This window comes from Macaca thibetana, chromosome 4 (assembly GCF_024542745.1).
Source record: "Macaca thibetana thibetana isolate TM-01 chromosome 4, ASM2454274v1, whole genome shotgun sequence".
Lineage (NCBI taxonomy): Eukaryota > Metazoa > Chordata > Mammalia > Primates > Cercopithecidae > Macaca > Macaca thibetana.
Window position 1 is genome coordinate 38,989,115 of NC_065581.1, and position 17,924 is coordinate 39,007,038.

The 17,924-nt window shown below is 47.7% G+C and overlaps 2 protein-coding genes across 6 annotated transcripts in view; one reads left to right on the plus strand and one right to left on the minus strand.

Moving 5' to 3' along the window:
- Window positions 1–16,815, plus strand: part of ZFAND3 (zinc finger AN1-type containing 3) — a 335,360-nt gene extending 318,545 nt beyond the window's left edge. For all 3 annotated transcript variants that reach the window (XM_050787813.1, XM_050787815.1, XM_050787814.1), the window contains one exon: window positions 14,426–16,815. In XM_050787813.1, coding sequence (XP_050643770.1) covers window positions 14,426–14,580 — 155 coding nt within the window. In that variant the 3' untranslated portion in view covers window positions 14,581–16,815. The remainder of the gene's footprint in view (window positions 1–14,425) is intronic.
- CCDC167 (coiled-coil domain containing 167) overlaps window positions 1–17,924 on the minus strand; it is a 699,343-nt gene that overhangs the window by 662,420 nt on the left and 18,999 nt on the right. The window contains exon 1 of one of the 3 annotated variants that reach the window (XM_050787884.1): window positions 3,180–3,185. The exons of the other annotated variants lie outside the window; for them this stretch is intronic. The gene's annotated coding sequence lies outside the window, so the exon portion shown is untranslated. Of the gene's footprint in view, window positions 1–3,179; window positions 3,186–17,924 lie in introns of those variants that run through there. 3 annotated transcript variants of the gene reach the window in all.

Below are 17,924 nucleotides of genomic sequence, written 5' to 3' on the forward strand. Positions count from 1 at the left end.
TAAATTTTAAAAATATTCCCCTGGAGAGCCAGGCACAGTGGCTCATGCCTGTAATCTTAGCACTTGGGAGGCCGAGGTGGGAGTATCAGTTGAGCTCAGGCAGTGGAGACCAACCTGGGTAACATAGTGAGACCTTGTCTCCATTTAAAAAAAAAAAAAGAAAGAAAGAAAAAGAAAAAATATATTTCTCTGGGAGAGAAACACATGCTTGTATATGCATTGATGCATGGGCTCTCAAGAATACATAAAAACAGGCAGTGGTGGTGGTTGCTGGAGAGGGTAACTGAGAGAATGGGATGGGAGACTTACTTTCTACTGTATATCATTTTAGGCAATTTGAATTTTTATTATATTCATGTATTACCTTTAAATAGGCAAAGTAAGAATAAACAACTATAAAACAAGTATATCTCAGGTCAGTAATTTTTTTTAAAAAATCCAGAAATTCCTTCCAACTGCTGGGAGGGAGACGGCTTGGAGGGCAGCAAAGGCAGAAGCAGGCAACATGCCTGAGCTGTAGCAGCCTGGTGGAGCCGTTGGCCTCACCGCACTCCAGCCCAGCTGGCTGCCTTTCTCTTCCATCAGCATGGGGAGCTTATTCCTGCCACAGGACATTCGCATGAGAAGAGATGCAGGGCCGATTCAGGACGTTGTTTAGATCTAACCAAACCTCTAATAAAGCCAGTGTGAGAAGTAAAGAGAAGAGAGGAATCAAGAATGAGCCCAGAGTCTGACTCGAACAGCAGCTGGGTGGATATATTGCCACTCACTGAGGCAGAGAAGATGAGGAGATAAACTAATGGAGAGGTCAAAAAGATGAAGAGTTGTTTCGAACATGGTACAGTTGAGATTCCTAGCAAACATTATTCTAGTCAGAAGTGTTTGTCAATTAGGCCATTGGATATCGGGATTTGGATTTGAGAGGAATTAATGGATGGAAATGTAAGTTCAAGAGGCATTAGCATTGATACCCTACTTGGACCTGGAAGAAATTACGTAAAGGAGAAAATGCAGGAGGATGTCATGCTGGGTGATTTTAGAGGAGAAGCCATGAAGGATTCCAAGGAGCAGCAGTTGGTCAGGTGGGAAGAAAGGAGTGTGACATCACAGAAGACGAAAAATAGAAGTTTTTCAAGAAATGGAAAAGTGGACAAATGCTGTAGAGGTTGAGGTGAGGATATTGGATTTGGCCCCTTGAATACCCGATTGGCCTTTGCTTGCTCCCTAAGGTTCAGAGAACACAGTCTTTCTGTACCTAACCTGTCATTCCTTTACCTGACCAAAATATTTTGAGTGAACCAAGCAGTATTTTAGGGATAGAGGATATGTGATAAATTACAGAAGCATGGTACTTGATTTTATGAAATCTAGCCAAGGAGACAAGTTAAATGAACAAATTCCACAAATGACACTAAATTAAAATTGTGACTAGTGATTGAAGGGAAAGTTCAAGATGCCTTGAAAGCATCCAACTGGGCCCTAACCTAGTCTGAGGGTTCAGGAAGATCTTCCTGAGGAAGTCATTGAAGCTAAGGCCTGAATAACCAAGAATTTCATTTGGAAGTTGGTATGTCTGGGACACAGAATGCAAAGGAATAAATGGCACAAGGGGAAGCGGCAGCCAGTGTTGAGATCATGCTTCAGTGAGGAAGTTTTTACTGTAATCAGTGGGGAACCATTAAGTAAAGGAGCATGGTAATCACAGACAGGGCTGGATCTCATCATCTCATCACGTTGGCTGCCCTGAGGAAGGTGGATTTGATGTGGGGGCGGCCACCTAAAGGAGGCTATTGCAGTAGCCTTGGAAAAAGATACTGGTGGCTTTGACTAGGTGGTGGCAGTAGAGAGGGCAAGAAGTAAATGGATTTGATTTTTGGAAATCATATCCACAGGACTCAGTAATTGAATGTGAACAGTAAGGAAGATATCAGTGATGACTCCAGGTTTGTGTCATGAGCCACTGGCTGCATGGTGGCCCTATTCTCTTAGAATGGGAGACACTGAAGAAGCAGCAGATTTGTGAGGAAGTAGCAAGTGTCCTATGTTAGACATCTCAAGTCTGAAATACCTGAGATGCCAAGTAGAGAATTGAATGCACAGATAGGGAGCTCCAAAGAGAGGTCTGGGGCAGAGAGAGAAATTTCAAAATTGTTAGCATACATAGTTAGAATTTTAACCTTGAGGAAGAGTGTAGGATTAAGACAGAAAGAAGGTCCAGCACTGAATAATGCTAATATTTCAAGGACAGCAGACGAAGAGCTATCAGAGAAAGAGAAGGAAAACAAGGTAAGCAGGTGTCACAGAGCCCACGGGAGTAATCAGCTTTCTAGAGGTTCTAAGTGAGAATTGAAAAGGGTCATTAGATTTAGCGATTTTCAGGCTCCATTTATGGGGTGTTTTGTTTTCTGTTTTGTTTTGAGACAGGGTCTTGGTCTGTTGCCCAGGCTAGAGTGCAGTGGCTCGATAACAGCTCACTGCAGCCTTGACTTCCTGGTTGCAAGTGATCCTTCTGCCTCAGTGCCACAAAGTGCTGGGATTACAGACATGAGCCACCATGCCCAGCCGTTCATGGGGTGTTTTTTATACCCAAATTGTAACCATTAGGTGAAGTCGTCATATCTGAGCCCCCTCTCCTACACCCCCAGTGAAATGGAGCTGGGCTATGGGGTTATTAATACCTTCCACACAGGAGATTTGTAGAGTCCTTTAGTGGGCTATCCATTCAGTAGGGCTTTCACTATAGTGTGCAGTCTGACTTCAGATTTGAACTCATGTCTGCAGAAAATATTTTTCTGACACTGAATAAGCCTCTTCCCCTTCATGGGAGTTGTTTGTAAATAAACTAACTTTATGGAGAATCAAGAAGCCAGCTTCTCTGCCCGTCCCCACCCCCACCCCCACCACACAGTCTTGTAACAGTGGACAGCAGACATTGTAGGACTTGTGACTTTGCAGTTCAGATTTTGTGGAAACGGCAAAAGCATGCTTGTACTTTTAACTCCTCTGAATGACCTTTTTGAGTTATCGTGGTGAAAACAAGAAGCCCTTAGAGAAACTTCATTCTTAACACAAGCACATAAAACAAGTGCATGTAACGCTGGCACAGTTTGGGTGAAAACGTAGATTGTTTGCAGAATGTCTACAGCCCATTCCTTTCTCCTGCTCTTCCTTTCACCACAGCCCCCGGCCTGACAGACTCGGGGAAGTAGACATGAGGCTTTTCAACAAATAGTCAGTACACGACCAAACTGGGCAACACATGCTCTGCCTCTGTTTGTGACAGTCTTGCAGAACACTCAGCTGTACCTGTGGAGATGCCTCTGCCAGGGCAGAGAAGCTCCTCCCTGATGTCCTTGGAAAGTTTCTGTATCCCTTTCATGGTGTCCCTAACCACTGAGTGCTTTCCAGCCTGCACTGTGTAGTCTTCGTATATTTAATTCACATTTCTCTGAAATTTGCATATCTTCAGAAATTTTTACTGAGCTTGTCACTTAGCATGCATTATAGTCTGTAAAAACAGGCTTGTGGAGGGGGAGAGAGGAAACTTGTACATCATATGTTCAGAGGAAGATTTCCACGTTCATTCTCTTTTGTCAGCAGTGACTTCTCAAAGGAGAATGGAACCAGAATCCAGATGGGGAGGTAAAAGCAAATGGGGCAGAAAAAAGGCTGTGTGAATGGAGGAGGAAGGAACAGACATGATGGGGGAAGGGGGTCTGAGTCATAATGCCAAGCATGTCAGCTGCACCAGGTAGGGCAAGATGGCAAAAGGGATGACCACACTCTGAAGAATCATCCCAGGACCAACCAGTCTTCCTCGAGCACATGCCGGGTGCGTCACAGGCACGGTGTTCTTTTATGCCCATAACAACCCCATCTTATAGTAGACACAGCTGAGGCTCTTCAAGGTTAAATGGCTTGCCCTGAGCCAGTAATGTCAAAGCAGCCCTCACTTTACCTGACATAACTGTCAAAGCAGAGCAGCGGGAACCTGAATTCAGTACTTGGGGTCCAAAGCACACACTACGTGCTGTATTATCCTGAAAGAGAATGTATAGTTCAGCTGTTAAGGGACTTGCTGTGGAAGCAGGGTTGGGACTAAGCTACAGGTCTCTCCTGATTCCAGTTTCTTATCTGTGTACACCCTGTGATCCCAGCGTGTTGACTGAAAGGTCAGTTGGGAAAGATGGGGAAAATGTTCCTTTCTTTTCCAGGTGTTTCTCTGGAGAGAGATGTATGGCATTTATAGTCTGATGCCCCCTGACCACATTGCCACTCAGACATTCTGTGCCTTGGATGAACTGACTCTTGCCTGCAAAGGTGCCTTCAGGGAGGCTAAACTGGCCACAGCTCCGTGGCGAGCCATGTGTCAGGAGCTTGGCAACTGAGTTACCCCCACGGGCCCAGGCTGTGTCCTCAGCAGCTCCTGGATAGAATGTGTGCAGCCTCTTTTGTCATCTCTACTTTAACTTTGGAGCTGGTTTTTTAGGAGACTGCTCTGTCTGAGAAGATAATGTTTTAAAAGATTGGGAAATGCTGAAAGAGAAGGCCAAACAAATCAGGAGCCTACTGAAAGGAGAATAAGATCATTCCCAAAACAGAAGTTTCTTACCAGCACAGCACTCTTCCCCTGAGAGCCGCGTAGGGGCTGGAGGAGGTGGAGGGGCCTGCCAGGAGTGCAGGTGCCTCCTTATGGGGTTTTGGACCCCAAAGACTACCCCAGGTACCAAGTGGTTAATGCCACCTGCTTTCAGCTACTGAAATGAAATGATGTTTGAAAGAGCAAGTCATTTCATTATTCTTGTGACAAAAACTGCCTTGAGCCATTTTCTCTTAGTTTTTAAATATATGTTCATCTCCAGATAAAACAGCCTAGCATATGAGCCTGCAGCCAGCCCCTGTCTCCTCGTATGCTGGGCATTGAAGGGCTTGCTTGGAGGAGAGTTCTCATAAGTCACAATATCTTTCATGGTATGGGCCTCCTAACCCCCTACCCCCTGGGTTGCAAAAATAGCTTTTCCTACATGGAGGCAAGAGTGAGCGATGGGAGGCGTGTTCTCTGGCTGTCAGGTAAAGTGAGAGCTGCCTGAGCTGGGTGATAGAAGGAGACATTACTGGGACGAAACCGATATTCTCCACAGAGAGGAAAGAGGTAATTAGAGCTTTTGCAAGAATGGGGCTGTCTGGAGAAACAATAATAAAGGACATGAACAGTGGTGAATTTTTTTATACTTTTAAAATGGCACGTGTACAAACTGCATGGGGAGCTTCGTTAAGCTGGACTGTGGCACAGTTTTCTTGCCTGCACTGCTGACGGCTTTCTGAGAGTGATGTGACGGCACATGCCAAGGGAGGGCTCTCGATCACCGCTGACGGCGCACAGCTGCCTTATGACTTCTTTGCACAAGGCTTTTGTATCTTTGCCTCTATCATACTGCTTTTGGTTCTAACATTTAGCTGGCATGTAACTGATATTTTAATTTATGTGGAGGAAAGCAGATGATTGCTTCTGTTCTAGAGCTGTCTCGATATGATTTAGTGTTTCTTATGAAATTGTTGAGGAGGAGCGTGGGCTTTTCTAAATTGCAAGTTTTCCTTCTCTTTGAAAAGCAGATAGACCGATGCCCAGCTTGTTGATTCACAGTGGGTTTGGTTCCAGCACCCCGGGCAGCTGACTTCTGTCCATCCACTGGTTCTCTTCTCAGCCCAGCAGAGCACTATGTCAGCCAACTCAGCAGGCTGGGATCCAGTTCTGTGTGTTGGAGTCTAATGATTTTCCCCTTACCATGCAAAGCCAGGGATGGAGGAGAATGTAAAGCAGATGCATTCCATTCCCGAAACACCTGCAGCTGCTTTGCCTGTACCCTGGCCTGATGAAATAAAATGCATTTAGATCCTTTAATATAATACATTTCTGTGCTACAAATTCTGCCTTGGGCATTAGGTCAGCGGATGTGGTATAATCCACAGATTGCTGCTGGTGGGAGTATAAATGGCTAATGCTTTACAACAAGCTTCCCTGTAACCACCTGCTGTTCCCAACGTGTACTTACATAGGAGCTGTGAGGCCAGTGAGCTGTCCTGACCCAACACGTGTACTTACATATGAGCTGTGAGGCCAGTGAGCTGTCCTGAGCTTTAAACAGTTGTTACTTTGCTGGAAAAAAATGATTTTTTAAAAAATACGGTTGCTTGATCATTTAAGGAAGATGAGTCAGGGATATTTGTCATTTATTTTTGAAATAGACACTTTAGATGCCAAGTGATACCTATTAATGAGTTGAGATTTGGAGGGTCAACTCAGGATGCTTTGAGAGGTCTTGGTAGCTTCTATCTGCTGGAGCTCATGTGCATCCACAGGAATAGTCTCTGATTTACCACAGAACCAGATATACCTGCCGGGGCCCCATCACTGTGCTGCCCCCAGCACAGGCTGGGGGGTAGGGAGCAGGTGCCTCTGTGCAGACAGCAGCATGCTGCCACCTCAGGCTGCACACCAGCAGAGCGTGTTACAGTACCTCATCCCCAAGGCTCATCAGTATTTTTAGGTCCTCCTTCAACTTTTGACAATTTGAAATTTAAATGAGCAAGGAAGTGTAAAACATTTGCAAATGAGGTAAAAACACCTGAGCAGCTGGAGCTGCAGCCCTCCCTGGTCTATGGCTGTAATAAAACAGCCACTTGAGGGAGCTTCCAAGTGAAGGGGTCTGCAAGAAAGCAAATGTTTAATTAATTATAGTCCAAAAGTATCCAGAGCTGCCCAGTTTTGCCAACTTGAAATAATTATTTTTACTTCAAGATAAAGCCAATAAGCAACATTTCTGTCTGGCACCGATTGAATCAAAATGTCAAGGGCTCAACTTTTGTGACTTTCAGCATCACCTTCTTTGTCTCCCTCAGGAAATTCTGTGTAAATGGACAGTTCTAACACCTACCCAATTCTTAGGAATTGGAGGGAAATGCTGGTCTGTAGGGTCCAGGGGCCTCAGCCAAGGGTAGAGGTCTCACCTCAGGCAGGATGTAAGGTGGGCTTCTTCCCTCTGCCCTCCAGCTCCTGCTCCACCCGCCTCCCCAGGCCCCTTATAGCAGCCGTTCCCTGTGGCCACTGGGGGAAGGGAACCAGCTGACGCTACTTGACTTGGTTCAGCTGCCCTCAGTGCCTAGCCTGCCAGCATTGCGAGAGGTAAAGAACGCAGAACACAGCCCCACCTTCTAGGTTGAGTTACACCTTGGAGTGTTCCTTTTGATTGATGTTGATTTTGGTATATAAGTGAGTGAGATGTTGTTACAATTTTCACAGCACTTAGAACAAGGTGTTGGATGTTGTGGCACCTTTGCCTAATGATGGCATTTGTGCAGATTGTTCTCAGTCACGTAGGTTTAGTCTCAAAACACCCACACCTACTCCCTGTGTAGACAAAGGTGAGGTGTAGCTGTGGATGAGAGATCTGAATGAATTGTATCCACTTCACATGTTAGCTTTAAAAGCTGTAGGGTCATGTTAGAAGTTTGGTTCCCGCCAAATGAGCAGTTTTAGAGCTCTGCGTGTCAGATTTTTATGGGTCTTGGGAAAATGCTCCTCAGTTCCGTTTTCTGCTGGGAATGTGTTTCTAAGGCCCTTTAGGTGTTGGGCATCTTCAGGTTTCTGTGGCACATGGGTCTTTAGGGCCATAGGCCCCATTTCCGCATCAGGAGGGCTGAGTCCAGATGTGCTGGTTTAATATTTTATGAGTGGCCTCCATTGAAATACCTGTTCTCCCGAGAGAGGTGTCCCTACCCCCCTGCCTCTCTGTTTCTGGTGAGTGAGCTGAAAACTGCCTTCTGCATTTCTCATTCACATGGGATTCTTTCAGGACAGAGCTTTAGATAGGTCTTGAATTGTGTTTTTGCCTTTTGCTATGATCTTGTGTCTTTGGTAGTGACAGTCAGGGAAGTGATTGCTCTACCCTCGTCACTTGCTGTCCACAGCCACAGGCTTGGGCAGGGCCCCAGGATCACAGCCTTAGGTGGTTCAGCCACTGTGACTATCTGGACAGGCATCCTCTTCTTCCGTTCCAGTTCCATGTGCCCCCTCTCGATGCTGTCTGCTCACTTGAAGGAGGTCTTCTCAGATGGTGGGTGTAGCTGGTGGAGACCCTGGGGAGACCTTCCCCTCAGATCACAGGGGGTGACTGGTACTACCTGCTATGGTTGGGCCTCACTAGTCCTGCTCTCCTTCTTCCCATGCTAAGGGCGGCCTGTAAGAAGCCAGGATGGTGGCAGGCAGAGAGGCCTCAGTCCAGAGGGCCATGGAAAGTGGAGTCATGGAGCACAGTGCCTGCAGAGCTGCTGTTTCACCCTCCCTTTGAAGTCAAGGGCTCATCCCATATTGCTCTTCAGTGCCAGAAAGCAAAGGGACGCCCATACAAGTTCTTGAGTGTTTTGTGCAGATTTACTGAACACAACTCAGGTATCCTTAAGGAAGCTCTGCAGCTTCCTCCTGGACCAGTATTTCATGAAAATCCAGTAATCCTGCGCTCAAAGGAGCAGGGTAGCCAGTCATGTGACTTGGCAGGGGAAAGGGATATGGTTAAACCACATTTAGCAGGCAGATTACATTTTCAACCACTTTGCCATGACTCCCCCTCTCTTTTTGGGGGGTGAGCATCCTTTTAACCATATTCCCCATCCCTTATCGTCCTTTATCCCTTCAAAGCACCAAATGATATATAGCTACAGTAAGCAAAAATCTGTTGAAATGTTTTTAAAATTACATGCTACTGAACAATAGGGCCATAAGGAAAATATAGATATGGGAATGCATGTATGTAAATGAGTCAGTGAATTTGATTTTTTTTATTTGTACAAATTTATGGGGTACATGAGAAATTCTGTTACATGTATATAATGCATGTGATCAGGTCAGGGTTAGGGTGTCTGTCACACGAGTACAGTACATTTTTGCTAAGTATAGTCATCCTACTCCACTATCTAATATTGAATTTATTCCTTCTGTCTTACTATATGTTTATACCCTTTAGTCCACTTCTCTTCATCCACCTCCCTCCCCACACTCACCCTCCCAGTCTGTGTCTTTTCACTCTCTACCTCCATGTGTTTAAATTAGTTAGCTCCTGAATATAAGTGAGAACATGGGATATTTGCCTTTGTGTGCCTGGTGTATTTCACTTAAGATAATGACTTCCAGTTCTATCCATGTTGCTGCAACTGACATGATTTCATTCTTTTTGACTGAAGAGTACTCCTTTGTGTATATATACCACATTTTTTTTATCCATTCATCCCTTGATGGACACTGAGGTTGATTTCATATCTTTGCTTTTGTGAATAGTGCCACAATAAACATGCGAATGCAGGCATCCCTTTGATGTATTGATTTTTTTTCCTTTGGGTAGATATCCTGTGGTGGGATTGCTGGATCAAATGATAATTCTTAGTTTTTTGAGAAATTTGCATACTGGTTTCTATAGTGGCTTTCCTAGTTTACATTCCCACCAACAGTGGGAGTTCTCTCTTCTCTGCATCCTCACTAGGATCTGTTATTTTTTTTGTCTTTGTAACAATAGCCATAGTGACTGGGGTAAGATGATATATCTCATTGTGGTTTTGATTTGTATTTCTCTGATGATTAGTGATGTTGAGTATTTTTTTCATACACCTGTTTACTGTATATCTTCTTTTGATAATTGTCTATTCATGTCCTTTGCCTAATTTTTAATAGGATTTTTTTTTCCTGTTAAGTGCCTTATGTACTCTGGATATTAGTCCTCTGTCAGATGAATAGTTTGCAGATATTTTTTCCCATTTGGCAGGTTTTCTCTTTGCCCGGTTGATCATTTCTTTTGCTGTGCAGAAGCTTTTAGTTAGTTAAGTCTCATTTGTCTGTTTTTGTGTTTGTTGCCTGTGCTTTTGAGGTCTTAGTCATAAATTATTTGCCTAGATCAATGTCCATAAGAGTTTTCCCTAGGTTTTCTTGTAGTATTCTTATAGTTTCAGGTCTTGAGTTGAAGTCTTGAGTCCATTTTGAGCTGATTTTTATGTGTGGTGAGAGATAGGGGTCCAGTCTCACTCTTCTGCATGTGGCAGGCCAATTCTCTGAGCACCGTTTATTGAAGGGGATTTCCTCTCCCCAGTGTAAGTTCTCATTGACCTTGTCAAAGATCAGCCAGCTGTGAATATGTGACTTTATCTGATTTTGATTTTAATATATAACTTTTTTAAAATCTGGGGAAAAAAGAAATACATGATACCCTGGGTAATAATACCAGAGCTGCTGTCATAGTTCAGCAGGTCAGTTCTGTGTCCTTAGTGTCTTCATCCCTTCTGGAGGCCCCTGTCCTTGGCCCTCTCTGGAAAGGCCCTTATTGGTTTCTAACAAATGATGTAGAGGAAGTGTTAAGGCTGGCCTAGCTAACACGACTATAAATCCTCTGTGCTCTAAAACTGCTCATCATCGAAATTATGGAAAACAATCTTCTGTAGCAGCCTGGACTCATCTCTCTCCATACCCAGCTTGGATCCCAGAATTCAGTCAGAGAGCAACCCAAAGTTCATGACGCTTGCAGCAGTTTCTGGAAACATCTGTGAGTACCAAGAAAAGAGGATAAAGATTCATCCCATCCACCAGTCACTCCCACGCACCTCTGCCCGCCATCCCCTGTATCCAGGACAACACGCACCTCTGCCCGCCATCCCCTGTATCCAGGACAACACGCACCTCTGCCCGCCATCCCCTGTATCCAGGACAACCCCCTTCTGACACCAAAATGCATTTCACCATTGGCTGCTGTCAGTAGATAATATCTGCTCAGCATTTGGGACAAGTTCCAGACATAACTTCCTCCTAGTGAATGATCTGACAGGAGAAGGAATTGAGCTTAATTTATGCCACCTAATAACTTCAGTGCAGCTACTTGGGAAGTTAGCCCTCCAGAGTTTCCCCCAAACTTTTCTCCAGTGAATTACAATACCGTATATTCTCATTACTACCAGCGCTGCTCTCAAAATCTATCTGCTGTTTAATAGTTTTTACCTTCTTTCAAAAATACAAGCTGGCTGGGTGTGGATTTTTGAAAACATTCCTCCTGCCTTGGCCTCTCAAAGTGCTGGGATTAGAGGGTGCCTTCTCATCCCAGCAGTCCCAGCACTTGGAGAAGTCGAGCCGGGAGGAATGCTTGAAGCCACGAGTGTGAGACCAGCCTAGGCAACACAGTGAGACCTTGTCTCTACAAAAATAAAATAGAAGAAAATAGCTAAGTGTGGTGATGTGTGCTTGTAGTCACAGCTGCTGGGGAGGCTGAGGCAGGAGGACCTCTTGAGCCCAGAAGGTTGAGGCTGCAGTGAGCTAGGATTGCACCACAGCACTCCAGCCTGGTGACAGAGCAAGACCCTGTCTCAAAAAAAAAAAAAAAAAAAAAATAAATCTAAGCCAAGTGTCAAGATGTGTCTAACAGGTACACAGAACCTGGGCAGAGAAATAAGGTGTTTTGGGCTGGTAGAGGGAATATCAGGGTAGCTACTGTGATAGAGGGTAAAGGGAATATCAGGTAGCTACTCCCTGGGCGGTAGAGGGAATATCAGGGTAGCTACTATGGGTGTCACTCCCCGTTCCTTCTTCCAGAGGCCTGGGGCTCTCACATCCACCACGTTGGCTGCTCACTAGCTGGCGGAAGGCAAGCTAAGCAAACATGGAGAAGGGGGGCCAGATGCAGCCTTTGCCTTCCACCCCAGTCCGTCTTTGACTAATGAGGTGTTAAGCTGAGCCAGGAGCCAAGTTAATTCCAGTGGTAATCCATTTCCTGCTGCTTTTATTCAGCCAGCACCATTCATCAGAAGGAGAGGAGAGCCCCTGGGACCTTCTGAATCATCCCAGTATCTTGAAGAAAGGGAAGGGAACGGGCAGCAGGGGTCCACCCACCCCTTATTATAGATGCTGAAAGAACAGAAATATGTCAGGACTTGGTGACAGAAATGTCTGCAGACACATCCTGATGCCATCCTGCTGGTGCCCCTACCCTAAGCCCTGACTGGCAGCAGGTTCTCCCTCACCAGGTAGGCTTTGCTACGAAAAGATGATTTTGCTTGTTAGATGGAGGATGCATATTGAGGCCATCCACGCCTCTGCTGCAAAATCCTTTAGGAGAAAGACAACTGGTATCCAATATCTTCGAGTAATGAACTTATCAGTAAATATAACACATGAGCTCATTAATCTTAACTTTGCTTTTGGACCAAGTGGGAGCTTGGCTTCTCAGGAGACAAAAATTTCATCTCTGTTCTTTTCCTTAAACCCAATCCCAATTTAGAGTCAAACATATTGCCCTGCTCTCCCTGGGAAGCAGTTAATAATGTGTTTTCTCACACAATGGATGGCCCAAGCTCAGCTGGGTCACTCCCAGCCCCCCAGGCTGTGTACATGTCCCCTGCACACAGCCTGGGCTCCAGGCTTCCTAGTAGGGTGTGAGCACCGGCTACATCCTTGAGGCTGGCTGGTCCCCAGCCATTGAGGACACCACACACTCTCCTTCCTTCAGGCTGAGGAATATAGGTGAAGTTAATGTTAGAAGTTAAGGCTATTGAATATTAATCTTAAATCTTAAGGCTGTTGAAACTGTTGTTCATCCTGGCCACTTCTTCCTTGCTTGGGCGCTTGCTGCTCTTCTAAAAGCACAGCCTCTCCATCTCTGAAAAGAAGTTGATGTGAGGAGGGATGAGTCAGTTTGCAAGGGCTGTTCTTTATGGCCTGGATGAGGGCTTAAAAGAAAGAAGTCTGAAAAGAGCTGCCGTTGGCTTGGAAAACAAGTGAGGAGAGTGTTTGCCTGGGCAGGCTGCTGTGGGATGCCTGCTGCGGACAGGGGGAGCAGGTTTAGGAATGGATCTGGACTCACCCAGAAGCTTGCTCCTGTGAACCTGATCTAGGCTCACGGGGCCTAGAGGTGTGGTGAGTTAATGCTGATGGGATAAGAAGGTGGTGAGGAGCCAGCCAGCACTGGCAGGTGTCTTCCTAGCCCTGATCTTGTTCTCCCCAGTGTTCCTGAAAGAGACAGCCGGCAGACCCTGGGACCTCAGACGTCTGTGCTCCACATGCATATCAGCCGCTCTAGAAATTGCCTGGGAAGCGGGAGGGAATGGGTGACACCCTGGTGCAGCTGTGCACCCTGTGTTCTCTGAGCCTGGCTCCTGGCTGCCTGCAGCCCTCCCCTCCTTGTTCCCGGCCCAGAGTGATGTTACCTGTACCAGATCCCTGCTTGGTAGGCCTCTTGATCTTTCATCACTGGTCTTTTTCTCTTATTTACCAGACCAATGTCTCCTTCGGATTTCTCTGCTTCAAAAAGAGCCTTGCAGCATCCTGCACTTCTGGGAGGGAAGGACAGTTGGGAGGCCCTGAGTGTGGGGATCTCAACCTTGCCCACCTACCTGGTGAAGTTAGAAGTATCAGGTTCTGGCCGGGCGTGGTGGCTCATGCATGTAATCCCAGCACTTTGGGAGGCCGAGGCAGGCAGATCACGAGGTCAGGAGATCAAGACTATCCTGGCCAACACGGTGAAACCCCGTCTCTACTAAAAATACAAAAAATTAGCTGGGCGTGGTGGCCGGCGCCTGTAGTCCCAGCTGCTCAGGAGACTGAGGCAGGAGAATGGCGTGAAACCCGGGAGGCAGAGGTTGCAGTGAGCCAAGATCACTGCACTCCAGCCTGGGTGACAGAGCAAGACTCCATCTCAAAAAAAAAAAAAAAAAAAAAAAAAGAAGAAGAAGAAGTCTCAGGTTCCTTGGAGATGGCAATTCGAGCCCAGCATTGCTGTCCTTTCCTCTGTTTCTATCTAATACCTTTTCTAGCACTAGAAATAATCCACTTTCCTTTGAGAGCCCCCACTCATTTGTGGATTGTGGTTTGATCACTCCCACCATCCTCTCTAGCCCCGGCTGTACAGGAGGTGGAATGTCATTTAAGACATAATCATTTCTCCTGCCTCCTGGAAATGGTGGGCATCCTGTGGTGGAAATCACAGTTTTCCTGAGCCAAGCAAAGTGCTGAGCTGACAGCCTGTGCTCTTCCGCCTGCGTGGTGCTGGCGGGGGCGCAGAGCCCACTCATTTCCAAGGAGAGGGCTGTGTCTCACTGCAGCCATCAACTTAGGGTTCTACCCTTCAAGGGTCCAGGCAGGGGCAGCCTCTGAGCAGCCACAGCTTGTGAGTTCGGAGGGCATCAGACGGGCTTGAGCAGCTGTGGAATGCGAAGTGCTGACCCTCTTGCTACAGGGTGTGGGTGTTGGAGTGAGCTCTCTGCTGCATCAGGAACCCCTGCAGTGACTGTTGTCCACCCACTGGGATGCCCTTCCATCCTCTGGACAAAGGCAATAGTGAGGCTCTGTGCACTTGGAGGCCACCCTAATACTCTGTTTCCTCTGCTTCTCCCACTGCTGCAGGTTATGTGTTCTGTATGTTACATCGCCTTCCCGAGCAGCACGACTGCACATTTGACCACATGGGCCGCGGCCGGGAGGAAGCCATCATGAAAATGGTGAAGCTGGACCGGAAAGTGGGGCGCTCCTGCCAGCGCATCGGGGAGGGGTGCTCCTGAAGGCCAGGCATGGCCACCACATGACGCTGTTCTTAGTTCACTAATGTTAGCCTTATTTAGGACAAAGTCAGCCAGACACCTTGTACTGGGCACGCGTCAGACTGCAGCCAGTCCGTTTCCTTTCTTTAGCCAGCCATCCTGGTACTGTAGTTTAGGGATTGATGGTGGTTGAAATTGATTTCTGGCTGGTTACTAAGGTGCCTGCTAGCCATTGTATAAAATTAAAACATGAAGAATATTTTTTTTTGAGCATGGCTAGTGGATTTAAAACAACACATACCTGTCACTGCTGGAGTCAAACTTATAAAAAGCCTTAAGTGGAAAGTGTTCCAGACGGAGACTCTGAGTTAATAGAGGAGTAGAAGCTGGTGTTAAAGTTCCCACGACGCACATGGCTTTGCCAGAAACTCTGTTTAATGTTCGGCCTTTCACCTCTTCACTTATCCTTAGTCCCAGTAGCCAGGATACCTGATGGCCATGTGTGCCTTGGCCACAGGAGGCTGCTGAGATTGGCCACATGGCTGGGCTGGGTGGTGGCCTCACTCTCCCACAGAGCTGGAAATGGGGGGTGGGGGACAGATTCTTATGGAAATTTTTTTACCTGACTTGCTATGAAAAAACTCATCACACAAGAAGAGAAACAGTAACCTCACTTTGAAAATTAGTTCCACTCAAGACTAGTCCACGAACGAGACCCGCCTTTTCTACACAGGATCCAAGGCCACGAGAAGCAGCCAGAGTGCCCTGTCCCCGCCGGCTCTGGTCTGCCATTCGCCAGTGCAGGGATCTGGCACGGACCAGATGCGGCGAATGGCAGCACAGTGCGGTGGCCGGGTCTGCACACTGGCCTCTGCAGCCAGATTTCTATATTGGGAGTTTTTTAAAAAGACATTTCATAGCCAACAAGAATCAGTAGAAGTGCTGGGAGCAGCTAGGGAAGCTGCCGCCCACGGGCTCTGCCCCTTCCAGCTGGAGCCGCCCGTGCCTCCAGGGGCCAAGAGGATGATGCCGTGGCCTCCATTCTCGTTTCTATGCAGCCCCATAGTCCAAGGACACCCAGTCCACATCTACCACATAGCAAGTTTAGTGAGGGAAGGCAGCATACGTCCCAGGGACAGTGGGTTTGGATCTGTCTAGAACAGCGGTTTGTGGCTGTGGCCCAGCTCCGAGAGTGGTATTTGCTCTGGTGGGTGAGGGCCTTGAGGGTGCATTTCTCCACCTGTGCCCCCTCATGTTCACAGAGGAGTTCAGCAGCTGCAGCTGCTCAGGCCAGGTGGGGAAGGGTGGGAGTGGGCCTCATTGCCCCATGTTGGGAAATCACTACCAGTCAGGTGGGGCTGGGGCTGGGGCTGGGGCTGGGTGGACAGGATCAGGATTCTCTTGAAAGCCCAGGCAGGGTGAGCGGTCCCAGTGGTTCTAGGTCCGCATCTGATCCAGGTGGGTGAGGGCAGGAGGCCCCTGCAGAGGCAGCGTGGATCTGCCCACACATAGGCTACTGGAATAGTTTAACCCAGCAACTTTCCTTTTATAAAACAACAAATGGTTCAACTCTGTCTGCAAATTAACAGCTGAACACCTGCAACTGCAAATATTTTTTTGATCCGACGTACTGAAATAGGAAGTCATGCTCTTCCCACCCTCCACCCACCAGAGTGGAACCCGCTGCAAAATCCCCAGCCTTAATTCTTGCTTCAGGACCCAGACCGGTGTCTTGCTCTAGGGCAGCCCAGGGCAGAGGGGCCAGGTCTGCCCAGCGTTTACCACTGCTGTCAAGCCACAGCCCTTGGCCACCATATGGGCCATCCTCAGTGAGGCAGCCCCGCCTAGGCCTCCGCCAAGCTCTGGTCCCGAAGAGGCTGTGCGCTCCCTTCCCGGCCGTCCCCAGGCCCTGCCCACTGCCTGCTGCGTGGAGGCAGCCGTGGGAAGGAGCCCTGGGGAGCCGGCCCAGGGGAGCGAAGCCCATGTTCGCTTCCTGACTTAGAGCTGGGGGGGTGGGGGGTGGGGCTTGTTCCCCTGCAGTATCTGTTCTGTGAAGTTTGTTAAATGTAAGGAAAGCTTAAATTCTTGTATCTTTAAAAGAGAAAATCTTATTTAACCCTTTTGTGTTCTAGATTTACTTACACACATAGCCTAGAGCTCAGTTTTAGTTTTAACATTGTGAAAATATTAAAAGAATCTTGTAACTTTATTCTTTTTTCTCCTGCTGAAAAAAAAAATTAAACCAATCGTATGAAAGTTTCGCTTCCTTGTTTCACCCATTCTCCTAAGTGCCCCCTGGGTTGCTGGGAAAACTGACCCATCTCCCTGGCCAGGGCTGGAAAGAGATGGGGGCCTTGTGTGCAGAGTCCGTCTGCAGTACTTGGGGGCACTCGTCCGGTTAGTGTCCAGGCTAAACAGCCACTTCCTTGCTTTTTGTTGGGGGCCTCTGCCCTGGGCAGCTGCGGGGCTGGCCTTGGGGTAAAGGTGGGTCTGCAGGGCCAAGCCTGTGCCAGCAGCCAGGAGGTTACACACTGGGGGAGATGAGAAAATGAGCCCCAGCCCTGAGGGCCCCAGGCGTGAGTGGAGCGGGTGCTGAGTCTTGAGGGAAGGCAGCATGCCCTAGACCTGAACCCCACCCTAGGAACGGCCTCCAGGATGGATGACGAAGGCTCCCAAAGGCTGGCTTGGAGGGAGGTGTGTGCTGTGGCACTCTTTAGTGTATAGGATGAACTTACTACATTTTTAAATGTTTAAAAAGCATTTGGTAGGATGGGCGCAGTGGGTCACGCCTGTAATCCCAGCACTTTGGGAGACAGAGGTGGGCGGATCACGAGGTCAGGAGATCAAGACCATGGTGAAACCCCATCTCTACTAAAAATACAAAAAGTTAGCCGGTGTGGTGACAGGCGCCTGCAGTCCCAGCTACTCGGGAGGCTGAGGCCAGACAATGGCGTGAACCCAGGTGGCAGAGCTTGCAGTGAGCGGAGATCACACCACTGCACTCCAGCCTGGGGCGACAGAGCGAGACTCCCTCTGAAAAAAGAAAAAAAAAAAAAAATTTGGCAGGGCAGGGCCGAGGCCCAGGGGTGGGAACTGTCCCCACTACTTTTAGGACAGAGATATTGACCACATAGTTGTCATGAAAGTGCCTGGTGGTGGTGAACAAGCATGTGGGCAAAGGGCAAGAGAGGGCCTTGGTGGCCCGGGTGTGAGGCAGGCCTGCAGGGAGCAGTGGGCTGTGCTCTGCCCACTGGTCCGCAGGAACTGGGTCTGCGTCAGCTCCCTCCTGATTGCTTCACAGAGGATTTTATGCCAACAAAAATCCACAGCAAGAAGAGGGGATGGTGGGAAGACAAGAGAAACCT